Raw genomic sequence first — 13,843 nt, forward strand, 5'->3', positions numbered from 1 at the left:
TTTGAGATAAATTACAAGTAAAATCCAGAAAATGTGATTAATTACTTACAGAGCTGTGAAATGAATTTAGGATAAAATAATCTAATGAGATTTACTTTACCATAAAGCACTGGTTTTCAAAACTGTTCTCATCCCCCCCTAACGGGACAGATTTTTAAAGATATCTGCACTAGAGCACAGGTGAAATAATCAGCGAATTAGTAAACATTTATTCTACCTGCTCTCACCCAATGTAATCCTGAAAATCTGGCCTGTTGGGGAGGCCTGAGAAAAGGTTTGAAAACTAGTCATATATATATATATATATATATATATATATAGAGAGAGAGAGAGAGAGAGAGAGAGAGAGAGAGAGAGAGAGAGAGAGGGAGAGGGAGAGAGAGAGAGAGAGAGAGAGAGAGAGAGAGAGGGAGGGAGGGGGGGGGAGAGAGAGAGAGAGAGAGAGAGAGAGAGAGAGAGAGAGAGAGAGAGAGAGAGAGAGAGAGGAGAGAGAGAGAGAGTGTATATATATCTATTTTATATTAACATTATCATATATTACATTTTTTCTAAGCGAAAATCAAAGGAATGTAAAATATGCGCAAGAGATAACAGAAATGTTGATTAATTATACATTTGTATCATTTGATACAGCCTGAAAATGAAATACTTACCACTAAGCTGCTCCATAAAACACACATTTCCGTTGGCGTTAAATGCCAGCGTGTCTGGGGTGATACAGAGCGTCTGAAATATGCCTGAATGAGAGATACTCTTCAAGGAACAGCAACACTCCAGGCAGATAGCCAAAATATCCTGCTCAGTAAGACAGTTATCTCGTAGTGACAAAATATCAGCCAAGGATACGTTCTCCTGCCAAAACATTTCACAGCAATTCATTAGAATTGTAATGTCTAAATACACAGCATTTATTCATATCCAAAATCACATCATAACTATTTTACTAAATGACTTCCCTGACGTGCATATGGCATTGTAGTCTAAAACTATATAGATATTAAAGGGACAGTCTACTCCAGAATTTGTATTTAAAAAGATAGCTAATCCCTTTATTACCCATTCCCCAGTTTTGCATAACCAACACTGATATATTAATACACTTTTTACCTCTGTGATTAACTTGTATCTAAGCCTCTGCAGACTGCCCCCTTATTTCAGTTCTTTTGTCAGACTTGCATTTTAGCCAATCAGTGCTGACTCAAAAATAACTCAATGGGAGTGAGCACAATGTTATCAATATGGCATACATGAACTAGCACTGTCTAGCTGTGAAAACTGTCAAAATGCACTGAGAAAAGTGGTGCTCTTCAAGGGCTTAGAAAGCATATATGAGCTTTCAACAAAGAATACTAAGAACAAAGCAAATTTGATAATAACAGTGGAAACTTTTTTAAAATTGCATGCCCTATCTGATTCATGAAAGTTTAATTTTGACTGTTCCTTTAAAGTCATGTATTATTTGAAGCATCTAAATAGGACATTTACAATTTATTAGCTTTCCTTTTTTTAAATTTAGACATTTATGTGTTGGAAAAAGAAAATACTTTTTATTTGTAATCAGGTGGGGTGAGTCACTGTCCACCAATAAAGTTGTGGGAATTTTCCATATCCAGCCAGTGAGATTCTATCCCATAAAAGGGACAGTAAGACCTTGAGATAAATATATATACTGTATATACTGTATATACACACACACATACATACACTATATACATTACATATATATTAGCACTGCAGAATCTGTTGGCACTCTACAATTAACTGATAATAAAACTGATATATATATATGTGTGTGTGTGTGATGTTTAGCTATGTGTAATCAACTTTGCAATATAAATTCATTATTTAATTGGCTCCTTTTTAATTCAACTCTAAAAACGGAGGATTTTCCAAATCTTCGAACATGACATGAATCCTGCTTGGGGCAAACCCAGCTACATATGTCCCTTATTGGATGTAACTGATAACAACTGCAAAACAATGCATTTTATACTAATTTTACAAGCTTGACTATTCAAGCTGTCTGCAGACTGAAGCCTCGGATTGGTTCCTTCAAATAATATTGACAAACAATTGCGGAAAACAAGATGTTAATTTTTTTTTTAAAAGTTTGGACTTGGCTGATATTTTTATGGTATGGCAATACAACAGATATGTCTTGTAATTACAATGTGTTAACTGTTCCTTTAACCAACTGTGCATAAATATACATAATCTGTTATTTTCAAAATAAGGTTTTAATTAATCTTTTTTTCCCTGTGGAAAACATAATTAAATAGTGTTCTTTTTTATTAAATTTTATTTTTTATTGAGGTTAACATAAAAAGGTCAGACAATATAAAACACGTTACAGAGCTTGTATAATAGTATACGTGTATACACAATACAATATAGAAGCATCAAATTCTGTGATACTCTTGGTTATGTGATAACTATACATAAAAGACATAGGCATACAGTACCAACACGTATCAAAATTAAACTGGCTGTTATCAGTAAGGTTATATCAATGTGATGACATACAAACAAATCTAAAACCTCAAGGTTTTATAGTAAATCAAATAGCCCCCTAGAATACACAAACAGGTAGAGGTTAGGCATACCCGAACAAAGAATTTATGGCGACTCTTGGACCACGGATTTTGAGTAAAAACAAGGAGTAAAGATTGGGGGAAGTATTAACAGGACCGCTCTTGGACCCATTCCAAAAAAATTACAGAAAAAAAGATATATAAGCCACTTTGGAGGTGATTAAGTAAACACCTGTGCTGTCTGCGGGTATAAGGCATCTGTCATTTCTGTAGAGACTCCCTCCGCGACTAAGTTAGGCAATGTATGGCGGCGGGTCAGACCATCTTTCAACTGTGTCACAGCAACAATCCTGTCGATCCTCTCGCAGAACTTCCGTTCGAAGTCTGACATAAGCTCCCGAAATGTAGCTTCTAGCTCCTTCATAGTTGCCATATACTCAATAGCAGAGATAGGAGTTGAATTAGTGCAGCTTATACCAAAGACTGCTTAACAGCAAGCATCCATAGACACTTGCTGGGGGGTCATGTGTGGAGACCGCGGCCTCACTTAAGTAGTGTTCTTTGATATGCATGTTTTTTATTTAATGCCCCTTTAAATTCAATATTAAAATGTGTGTTTTCTTCTATTTGTTATAGCTCTGAAAAGGTCTAATTAAACTGACTGCTTCTTAGGGTCTTACTACAACAATAATAAAACCTAATTTGAGAAGTTTATGTTTATTAGTATTTGAAAGTTGTCCGTCAGAATTTTGGATATTTTGAAATGTTCTTACTGTTAGATATTTTATTCCTACTTTTTTTTTAATAACAGAAGTATAGAATCCTAATTTGTGGTGTGTTTGGGAACATGACCTAATACTAAATGTGGAACCATTAAGTATGTGTTTGAAATAAAAGCATAAATCCCTTTATCCAAACTGCCTGGGACCTGAAAGGGTTTGGATTTCAGAATAGTTTTGTATTTGCATCTGTAAAATGAGACAGCTTAGAAAGAAGATAAACTGTTTCTAATTTGAGAGGGACAGTCCCTAGTTATGAGCTCCGCTGTTCCTCTCAGGCAGCCATATTTCATATATGCAGAATTTCCCTTAGACCCAGCTATAGACTGTCCAGATACACCCACAAACCAAACACCCCCCCAATAATACCGTCCACTATCCACACATGACCCACTCTCTTTGACACAACCCTACCCATAAAATTGCAAAAGCCCCCCTCAACCTCCCAAGTCCCTATTAGTGAGGTATGGGGATGGGACCAAGTGTAAATACCATCTTGACATTTAGGTAATATTTACAAGTCATAATACAGCCTAAATGAAGTTTTATATAAATTGTTAATATGTTTATATACATAGCACCATCAGAAAGATACTACAGTACTGTTATCAAAAAGGTACTAGTTGTTTTAAATAATTATAGATTATTTGCATTTTAGAACAGAAAAAAAAAACAAAAAAACAAAGACACAGGCAGAGAAGATTGTCACTTACTGACGGGAAAAAAAGAGATTTTTAATTATTTTATTAAAAAAATAAATAATGAAAAAGTCTGGATTTTGGAATTCTGTATTTTTAATGGTGTACCTGTATTTAGAAACAAATTCAGTACTATTTTTTTTTTTTGTGAGGTATCCTTAAAAATCATTTATTCTCAGCAGACTAAAAGATTTTAGAAAATAACTTTAGTAGAAATACACAAAACATGAAAAAAAGGCCCCATATAAAATTCATAAAAAACAACTTTAAAAATGTCTGTAATTTTTTATAGAGTGCACGGTAAAGAAAATTACCACACTCTATAAAACATTACAGAAAATGTTCAACTTATTTTTTAATCAAATATTGTGTTGTGGCTTTTCTCATATTTTGGTATTTCTACTAACGAAAGTTATTTTCTCAAAGTTTAGTCTGATGAAAAAAAAAAAAATATTTTAATGGTACCAAATCACTGACTGAAATAGCTTAGCACTAAAGGGTATACGAATGCCATCAGCAATGTATGATTTTTCTATACACGTTAAATTCTGTCTGTCCAAATTAATCTTAAAGGGACATTAAATTCAACATTTAATCACCACATAAAGGGTTTTACTTAAAGGGTTAGAAATCTTTCCTTTGGGAACATACCCTAAAATACATTATCACTCAGCTAAGATGTCATAGATTAAAAAATAATGGTTCTTACCTTAAAATGAAGCTTTACAGTGTATAAAATTATTATTTTGTTTTCCCCCTGTAAACCACCGTAATGACTGCCCATAAATGTAGGCTGAAGTTGCAGTTCATGTATGCTAGCCCTTCATCCAATGGTGCCGCAGCACTGATCGGTTGATCTCGGAATGCACATTCTGACTTGTGGGCACTCGCATGCGCAATGCACCATGAATCACACTCTTCCATTTTTGTTAAGCTAAAATATTGCATGTGCATATATTATGACCGTCACCATTGAGCTGCAGTATAATATGCGAGGCTGAAGTTGCAGAAGACTTGGGACATATGCGCGCGCGTTGCAAACAATTAAACAATATGCGCATGTGTGACGCCATCTTTATTCTACCTAGGTAGAACCCGGAATTCAGAAGAATTACGATGGAAAATAAGGGTTTGGCAGCATTTTTATTTTATAAATTGCGTGTAAATGTAAAAAAAGGATAATAGGTGTTATTGCCATTATTTTATAACTTTATTTGATATTTTAAAAAATTACAATTTTTTTGGGGGGGTCTATACCATACCTTTAAAGGTATAGTCTAGTCAAAATTAAACTGTAATTATTCAGATAGACCATGCAATTTTACGCAACTTTATAATTTACTCCTATTATCAATTTTTCTTTGTTTTCTTGGTATCTTTATTTGAATGTAAGCTTAGGGGCCAGCCCATTTTTTGTTCAGCACTTGGGTAGCGCTTACTGACTGGTGGCTACATTTAGACACCAATCAGAAAGTGCTACCCAGGTGCTGAACAAAAAATGAGCCACCTGCTATTCTTACATTCTTGCTTTTTCAAATAGCGAAGAAAAATTGATAAAGGAGTAAATTAGAAAGTTGCTTAAAATTGCATGCTCTATCTGAATTATGAAAGCTTAAAGGCATAGGAAAATCAAAATAAAACTTGCATGATCCAGATAGATCATGTAATTTTAAGACACTTTGAAATTAACTTATTTTTTCAAATGTGCTTCGTTCTCTTGGTATCGCTTGTTGAAAAGGAATATGCACATATCCTACACTAGTGGGAGCTGCTGCTGATTGGTGCCTGCACACATTTGTTTCTTGTGATTGGCTAACTAGATGTGTTCAGCTAGCTGCCACTAGAGCAATGCTGCTCCTACAACAAAGGATTACAAGAGAATTAAGCATATTTGATAATAGAAGTAAATTGGAAAGTTGTTTAAAATTGTATGTTCTACCCAAATCATGAAAGAAAATGTTGGGGTTTCCTGTCGCTTTAATTTTGATTAGACTATTCCTTTAAGGAAAATTAAACAACATTGCAATATACTTTCATTATTTATTTTGCCAACTTTTGCTGTAAAATACCTCTGAAACGTGAGTTTGTACCTTTTTCTCTCAAAGGGCCTGATATTCAAAAGCTCATTGTCATGGAGAGAAAACAAGCAAAATCTTTTTTTTATAGCGCATCTTCATTACAACTGATGAATTAAACTCAATCTAAAATATCACTAACATTCTGGATCTGTTTTTATAAAAGGAAGAATTTACTGTCACTTTAAAATGAAACCTTCATAATTCAGATTGAATATGCAATTTAAAACAACTTGCCATTTTACTTTAATAATCAATTCTTCCTTGAAACGCGCAGTGAGTCCTGTGGATTTTCCGCCCGGTTACCCAGTATCATTTGGTTGCAGTATCGAGATCACAGTTTGAAACTGCTCCTTTACCCCTCACTTGTATTTCAGCATTTACAGAGCAAGTATTTATATTTGTATTGTTTTATTCTGTGATTGTTTGTTATTGTTTTTGTATTTTTTATTAAAACCATATTTATTGATCGATTTCTGTACAATATGTTTTTTATTTAGTGCTTTCTTTTAACCTTTTTTTATAGGAAAATAAATGTTATTTTATGATAGCAGCTATCTAATATAATATAATTTTATATTATAAATAGTACTGTTATTATAATTATTTTTTTTACAAGTTACATAACCTGAGTTTCACTGAGACAGTTATTAGTAATACAAGTTGTTTTTTGGCGCTCTCTTAAAAGTATCACATTTTTTGTTTAAGATCATATCTAGGTAGGTTCAGAAGCAGCAATGCACTAGTGGGTGTTAGCTGGTGATTGGTGGCTGTACACATATGCCTCTTGTCATTTGCTCACCGGATGTGTTAAAGTGCCATAAAACATGTTGAGATCTGTGCATATCCTAAAAGGATTAATTAAGTAAAGAAATAGATTGCATGAAAAAATTGTTTAAAAAGTGCTGGCAAGTATTTTAAAATAATTTTAAACATAAGCAAAATGACTAACATAGCCATGCTGTCTGGTGTAGTCTGATCCCCCCCCCCCCCTTATAAGTGTTTAGCATCAGAAACACAGGTATTGTATTTTGAATGAGTTCACAGCTGCTTATTTGCTTCTAGACATGCTCCAGCAGATAATGAGTGTTATAGTCTTGCATTCTAACAAATCAAATGTGGATATAGATACAGCCATAGAAGGAATTGTGTGGAGGTGGTTAGAGCTGTACAATTTGGAAACTTAAAAGAAAGGGTTAATGGTGAGGCACTGCAGTTTAAATTTGCAGGTAAAGTAATTAAAGTACATATTATATTTTGTCTCTATCCCAGCTTGTTTTATGTCCCTTTAAGCTAAATCCCTTTAGTGCTTTGCTGCTCCTGTTCCTACTTTTCAACAAAGGATACCAAGAGATCAAATAAAATTTGATAATAGAAGTAAAATGTAAAGTCTTTAAAATGGCATGCTTTATCTAAATCATAAAAGTTTAATTTTGACTCCCTTAAAAACATTTTGCTTCCAATGCAGTGCTTAATTGTTGATATACACTACGGAGTGTAATTTTCCATAAAACAATCTTGAGTCATCCTTATTGGATATATTATATAAACATATGCACACACACTGCTTGATTATAATTTCTTAGACACTAATTTTCAAGAGATAGCCCATCAAAAGTTTTTACAAAACAGCACATTTGCACTGTGCGGCCATTCCATTTGGATGATTGTGCGCAGAAAGCTGGGAACTATAGTTCCCATGGAAAAATGCAATTACAGTTATCTGACCCAATGTTAGTGCTTAATAAGAGTAGTAATAGACCACCTCCAGTTGCACAATGGACACAATCCCTAACTCCCAGCAGCATTGTGACAGTATGCATGTATGGGGGACAGAAACCCTGCAACTGGGATACAAACTCTCTCTCTCTCAAAGGCATCAAGAGTTAAAGAACCGCCCACACAGTGGGAATTAAGATGGTAAAAGCAGCACAATATTGAGGTGTGGTGGTCATGTGATGCTTGGGCAGAGAGTAGAGGTGGGACTCTTGTGGAATTTAAGACTGGAGTTTGGTAGAGAGCGGGATTGGGAGGTTTTTTTTGTATGGTGGAGTAGGCTAAGTGAATCTGTACTCTTCCTTTCCCACTCAATGTTTTTCTTGTGACAAAGTAATAAATGAGAACGCCTCACATTCTTGTTTCAGGTTGAACAATTCCATTTTAACTGTCTTTCTCTTGTCTCTCTTCTATTCTATTTCTCTTTTCTGAGGAAGCAACATTATATCTTTTAGCAATAAATCGCAGTCCTTTTCCAGTCAAGTTGCTCAATCTCCCTTTAGAAAGCAACCGTTTGGCATAGCTAACATAGGATTGGTGCCATTTTTTCTACACTCAAATTTATTGTGCAATTTTAACAGAACTATTCAATCAAGATAACAAAAAAAGTGTTCAGAATGACAGCAGAGCTGGATTTACCCTACCAGCACCAACAAATACAGATTGACACTACCATCCTCATTTATAAAACATTTATAAATACATAGCTGAATGTGACCTGCAATGCATCCATATGCTGCATTCTCTTGAATTTACTGTTTGTGTCAGCTTAGTTAATTGGTGCTGATACGCATTTCATTTTCATTTGTAAAGCCCCTTTAGGAAGACCATAAACATTTCTTGCATTACAGTATCAGAATGGCTGTTCCTATGTGATCAAGTGTTAAAGGGACAGTACACTGTAAAAAATTTTTTCCATTAATGTATTTCCAATGATTTGTTATACCAGCTGCAGAGTATAAAATGTCTGAGAAATTGCATATTAAGGTATATTTGTGTATATGAAATAGCTGGTTTTGTGCTTTAAAACCACAGCCTAATACAATGGTTCGAGCTTGCAGGTTATATCATATCTCATTATGTTATCAATTTATGTACAAACACTTGCTTCCTTATTTTAAATGTGTCTGTAAACCTAAGCTCAATACTTAGAGAGAACAATGGAAAATTAACATTTTATTACTTAAAGGGACACTGAACCCAATTGTTTTCTTTTGTGATTCAGATAGAGCATGCAATTTTAAGAAACTTTCTAATTTACTCCTATAAGCAATTTTTCTTTGTTCTCTTGCTATCTTTATTTGAAAAAGAAGGCATCTAAGTTTTTTGTTTGTTTCAGTACTCTGGACAGCACTTTTTTATTGGTGGATGAATTTATCCACCAATCAGCAAGGACAACCCAGGTTGTTTACCCAAAATGGACCGGCATCTAAACTTACATTCTTGCAGTTCAAATAAAGATACCAAGAGAATGAAGAAAATTTGATAATAGGAGTAAATTAGAAAGTTGCTTAAATTGTCATGCTCTATCTGAATCACAAAATAAAAAATTTGGGTACAGTGTCCCTTTAACTATCATGCACCCCACTGGGAGTGTAATTTCTTCTGCTGGCTGTGTTTACTTAGGCTATTCAATAGCCTAGACTCCAGTATAGAAACTTTCAGTATAGGTGGGGATACCTCAGGCTAAATAAATTATTTCAAATGTCAAAATAGGAGTAAAGGAGCTACTTGTAAATGATTGAATACAGTCCAGCAGGTAAAATGGATAATTGGGAACAATTTAAAGTGGAGAATGTGTTTGGGTAAACTGTCCCTTTAAGAAAATAAACTGTAAGGTAATTGTTTTGACAACCATGCTGTCACCCCTAGGCAGTTTCTTACATTGTCTAAGAAAAAAATCTGGCCCTGGCCGGAAAGAGTGACAGCTATTTCTATTTTAACAGATTAATACACTTTGAATAATCGTGCAGCACTAATAATATTAACAATCGGTGTATAAATAAACATATGACAAGCATGATTATCAAAAGGTCCATAATAGGAAAAAGAATACATGCACTCATTCATAAGAGCATGTAATTTTATCACAATTGATCCTGCAAAATGATATGTTTAACCACCTTGAAATAGTTAAACACATAGTTAAAGTACCACTCTGGATCTGTAGAAACTATCGATGAGCCAATCAGCATCACTAGTTGCACAGCTGGGTTGTGTGACTAGCACTGTTAAATGGGTTAGCGGAAGTTTCCACTCAGGACCAGCAGTTCTCTGTGGCCCTCAAGTGGTACTTTACTTATGCATTTGACCTCTTTGCTGGGGTTAAACACATAGATTTGCAGGGTTGATAGTGATAAAAACGACATGCTCTAATAAAATAAAGCATATACTTTTTTTCACTATAATGGCCCTATTAAAGATCACCTAACTCAAACTTTAGTTCCTCTTAAAGGGACATTCCGGTCAACATTTAAATGCACGTGGATGAATTACAGCATTGGTTAGAACAGTGTTTTTCAACCAGTGTGCCGTGGCACACTAGTGTGCCGTGAGAGATCCTCAGGTGTGCCACGGCAGACTGACAACAGTGTGACATATTTTTTAAACTTTGCTTGTTTTTTACTCCCAGTGCAGGGGTAGTTTGTAGGAGGCATGGCATAACAGCACAATACATACAGTATGTGTGTATGTGTATATATATATGCTGTATTAGGCTACAATGTGTGATTATTTTTTTTAATTTTGGGATGGTGGTGTGCCACAGGATTTTTTAATGTAAAAAAGTGTGCCACAGCAAAAAAAAGGTTAAAAATCACTGGGTTAGAAGCATATTTGCAATATACATGTGTTAGCAAAAATGCTTCTTGTGAAAGTTATAACTGTTTTAGTGTTAACATTTTTCTCTGCACGTGCATGTGAAGCATAGCTAGATACTCTCAGTGCACCAGCAATTTAAATACTGCTGCTGCTCAGAGCATCAGTGGGGCTTGTATCATGTCAGCAATTAACAAATTGAGTCATTACCAGATGGTACAAGCAGCTTAGGCTGAGCAAGTACTGTGTTAAAAATGCTGGTGCACGGTGCATACTTGAATACACTTTTGAAACAGCTATAGCTTTTATTAGAAGCATTTTTGCTAACGCATGTATATTACAAAAATGTTTGTAGTGATACATCCATGTGGATTCCAATTTGGGCTGGAATGTCCCTTTAAAATAGTAACAAAAAATGCAATAAACTTTCATCATTCATTTTGCCAGATTGTTTTGTAATTTAACTCTGAGAAATGTGATTTGCTCACTACCCTACCCCCAGAGAGGCTCTAAGCATCCTGCAGGATTCCAGAACCGTGACCCTACAACATTCCACAAAGTGAAGCTTGATCCACAGAAAAGCTCATTTATATTTGGCGAAGAGCAACAGAGCTAAATCAACAAGGTTTTCAAAGGGTATGTCTCTGAACTGCAAAACAATGTAAAATTTGCTTTAAAATGACAGATTTAAACGGTTACAAATTCTTTATAATTGGTATATTGATCTATAATAAGCATATACTAAACAATACTTTATTATCCCTTAACTCTTGCTCAGTGCTACAGTGTAAAGGCATCAGGTGTATTGGTCTCCATGACTGTGTTAGTTAACTGCATTCAGCGGCCTTAGCTTGTTTAACAAACCTCACACCCTGAAGCCCATTGATAAATGTGTCCTAGTAACGGGCTGCGCTCACTCACCTCGTCCTCCAGCAGTGTGGGAAGGGGTTCGAAATCATAGAACCCTTTAGTGGCTTCATCATCATCATCATCTTCTTCTGCTTCTTCATAAAATTCCGGCACATCGATCTCCTCGGTCTCCTCCATCCCGGCATCAGCAGCACCTGATCGTCACCTAAGCAGATGATGCGCTGGCACTGAACATCATGCTGAGCCAAGAAGGGATATGAAGCGCTTCCCCATCAATATGCAGCGCAATTCCCCAACAACACAAGTGCGCTTTACTTTAACTGAATTCTAGCAGCTTCGCAATGCGAGCTCCTGAAGCGTTTGCCCGAGTACGCGATACCATGGCAACGAACCCATGCGTGACGTCACCACAAGGAAGTTCGGCTAGAAGTTGGACTACTTACTGTATGTACGCTATTAGGCTGTTCCACTTAGCTACCGCTAGATGGCGCAACCTCGGGTTTTGCTTACCAGGCAGGTCTTGCCTCTTTTCAATGTCGATTCCTGCTTGAAACACTTCCTGTTAGCACACGTGTGTAGCAGGGAGCCTGGGTTTAGAACTTCCGTAGTTACTGCTTAGGATTCGTTTTCTTTATCGGTGTATACTGTTAAAGGGTCACAATGAAGCCGGTAAGTTTGGGTGTGCTGCTGCTCTGACACATTAACCCGTTTTATTCCTTGAGCTTGTCACTTAAACGGCGTAGTAGTGCAAATTCAAAACATTCTAATCTGACATGTTGCAGCTATAGTAATTCATTGCTGCAGCTCCTTCAGATTCTCAGTGTCTGCTGAGAAAGGCAATTCATGAAAGGTTGTACCATTGGATAACTTGTATGTGCAAATCTGTTGGCTAAACATGTTTTTTTTTGTTTAGCAGTCCAGGGACATACCAACTGAAATGCAGGGACATACCAACTGAAATGCAGTATTGTCTGACATGTTTTTGTTTTCAAGTCAATGAATATATTATATGTGTATGTGTGTGTGTATATATATATATATATATATATATATATATATATATATATATATATATAATCATAGAAAAGGGATTCACTCACCAGAACTTTTTCATAACTTTAATGCAAGTAACGTTTCAGGTTTTCATCCCTTCTTCAGACTACAACAAACTGTGACGTGATAACAAATTAACACTTGCATTTATTAAACAATCACTGTGTAGAATATTGCATGAACACAGTTGAGGAGAAGCATGTACCATCTGATACCACAATTACTTTCTTTGAATGTGTTGTCAGAGATTCCTGACTATTGTAAAAAATAAATGATATTCTCAACATTTAAATTCAAGCACCTAATTAAGTTTAGAGGATTGCTAAATATCCTATTAATCATACACAGTAGTCCCTGCTAGTCTGTAACCATGTTGAAAGTACAGTAAAGTAAGATAAAATCATGATCTCTCTGCTTTTTTAAAGGGACAGTCTAGGCCAAAATAAACTTTCATGATTCAGATAGAGCATGTAATTTTAAACAATTTTCCAATTTACTTTTATCACCAATTTTGCTTTGTTCTCTTGGTATTCTTAGTTGAAAGCTTAACCTAGGAGGTTCATATGCTAATTTCTTAGACCTTGAAGCCCACCTCTTTCAGATTGCATTTTAACAGTTTTTCACCACTAGAGGATGTTAGTTCACATATTTCATATAGATAACACTGTGCTCGTGCACATGAAGTAATCTGGGAGCAGGCACTGATTGGCTAGACTGCAAGTCTGTCAAAAGAACTGAAAAAGGGGCAGTTTGCAGAGGCATAGATACAAGATAATCACAGAGGTTAAAAGTATATTAATATAACTGTGTTGGTTATGCAAAACTGGGAAATGGGTAATAAAGGGATTATCTATCTTTTAAAACAATAAAAATTCTGGTGTAGACTGTCCCTTTAAACTATACCTACATTTATATATTATAGAAACATATTTCAAGATTTTAAAATTAAAAAGATGTAATCTGTATAGGTGATATTTGACATCTGACAGATGTTGTCTGTTCAATACTATTTGTAAGTTAAAGTGAATGTAAATTTTGATGCTAAAGTGCCCGTTCTTTAAAAATTTGATTAAAAACAGGGACATTTTAATTCATCAAAATGTATATTTCACTCGGGTTGTGAAAAAAAAGTTACCTTTTATACTTGACAGTAGATCCAGCTTCCTCCACCCGTCGCAAAGCCTCTTCCTGGGTCCAAAATGAGGAATCCGGCTTCCTCCAATCACGGCATTGAATCAGACACT

The 13,843-nt window shown here is 35.2% G+C and overlaps 2 protein-coding genes across 2 annotated transcripts in view; one reads left to right on the top strand and one right to left on the bottom strand.

The window, feature by feature from the left end:
- The window catches only part of KNDC1 (kinase non-catalytic C-lobe domain containing 1), a 266,031-nt gene extending 254,308 nt beyond the window's left edge, over positions 1 to 11,723 (bottom strand). The window contains exons 1-2 of the mRNA XM_053692913.1: positions 11,598 to 11,723; positions 654 to 852 (exon numbers count right to left, since the gene is read on the bottom strand). Coding sequence (XP_053548888.1) covers positions 654 to 852; positions 11,598 to 11,723 — 325 coding nt within the window. The remainder of the gene's footprint in view (positions 1 to 653; positions 853 to 11,597) is intronic.
- A 365-nt stretch (positions 11,724 to 12,088) lies between these two features.
- NOC3L (NOC3 like DNA replication regulator) overlaps positions 12,089 to 13,843 on the top strand; it is a 179,314-nt gene continuing 177,559 nt past the window's right edge. Inside the window, exon 1 of the mRNA XM_053692316.1 lies at positions 12,089 to 12,215. Coding sequence (XP_053548291.1) covers positions 12,207 to 12,215 — 9 coding nt within the window. The 5' untranslated portion in view covers positions 12,089 to 12,206. The remainder of the gene's footprint in view (positions 12,216 to 13,843) is intronic.

This window comes from Bombina bombina, chromosome 9 (assembly GCF_027579735.1).
Source record: "Bombina bombina isolate aBomBom1 chromosome 9, aBomBom1.pri, whole genome shotgun sequence".
Taxonomy (NCBI): Eukaryota; Metazoa; Chordata; class Amphibia; order Anura; family Bombinatoridae; genus Bombina; species Bombina bombina.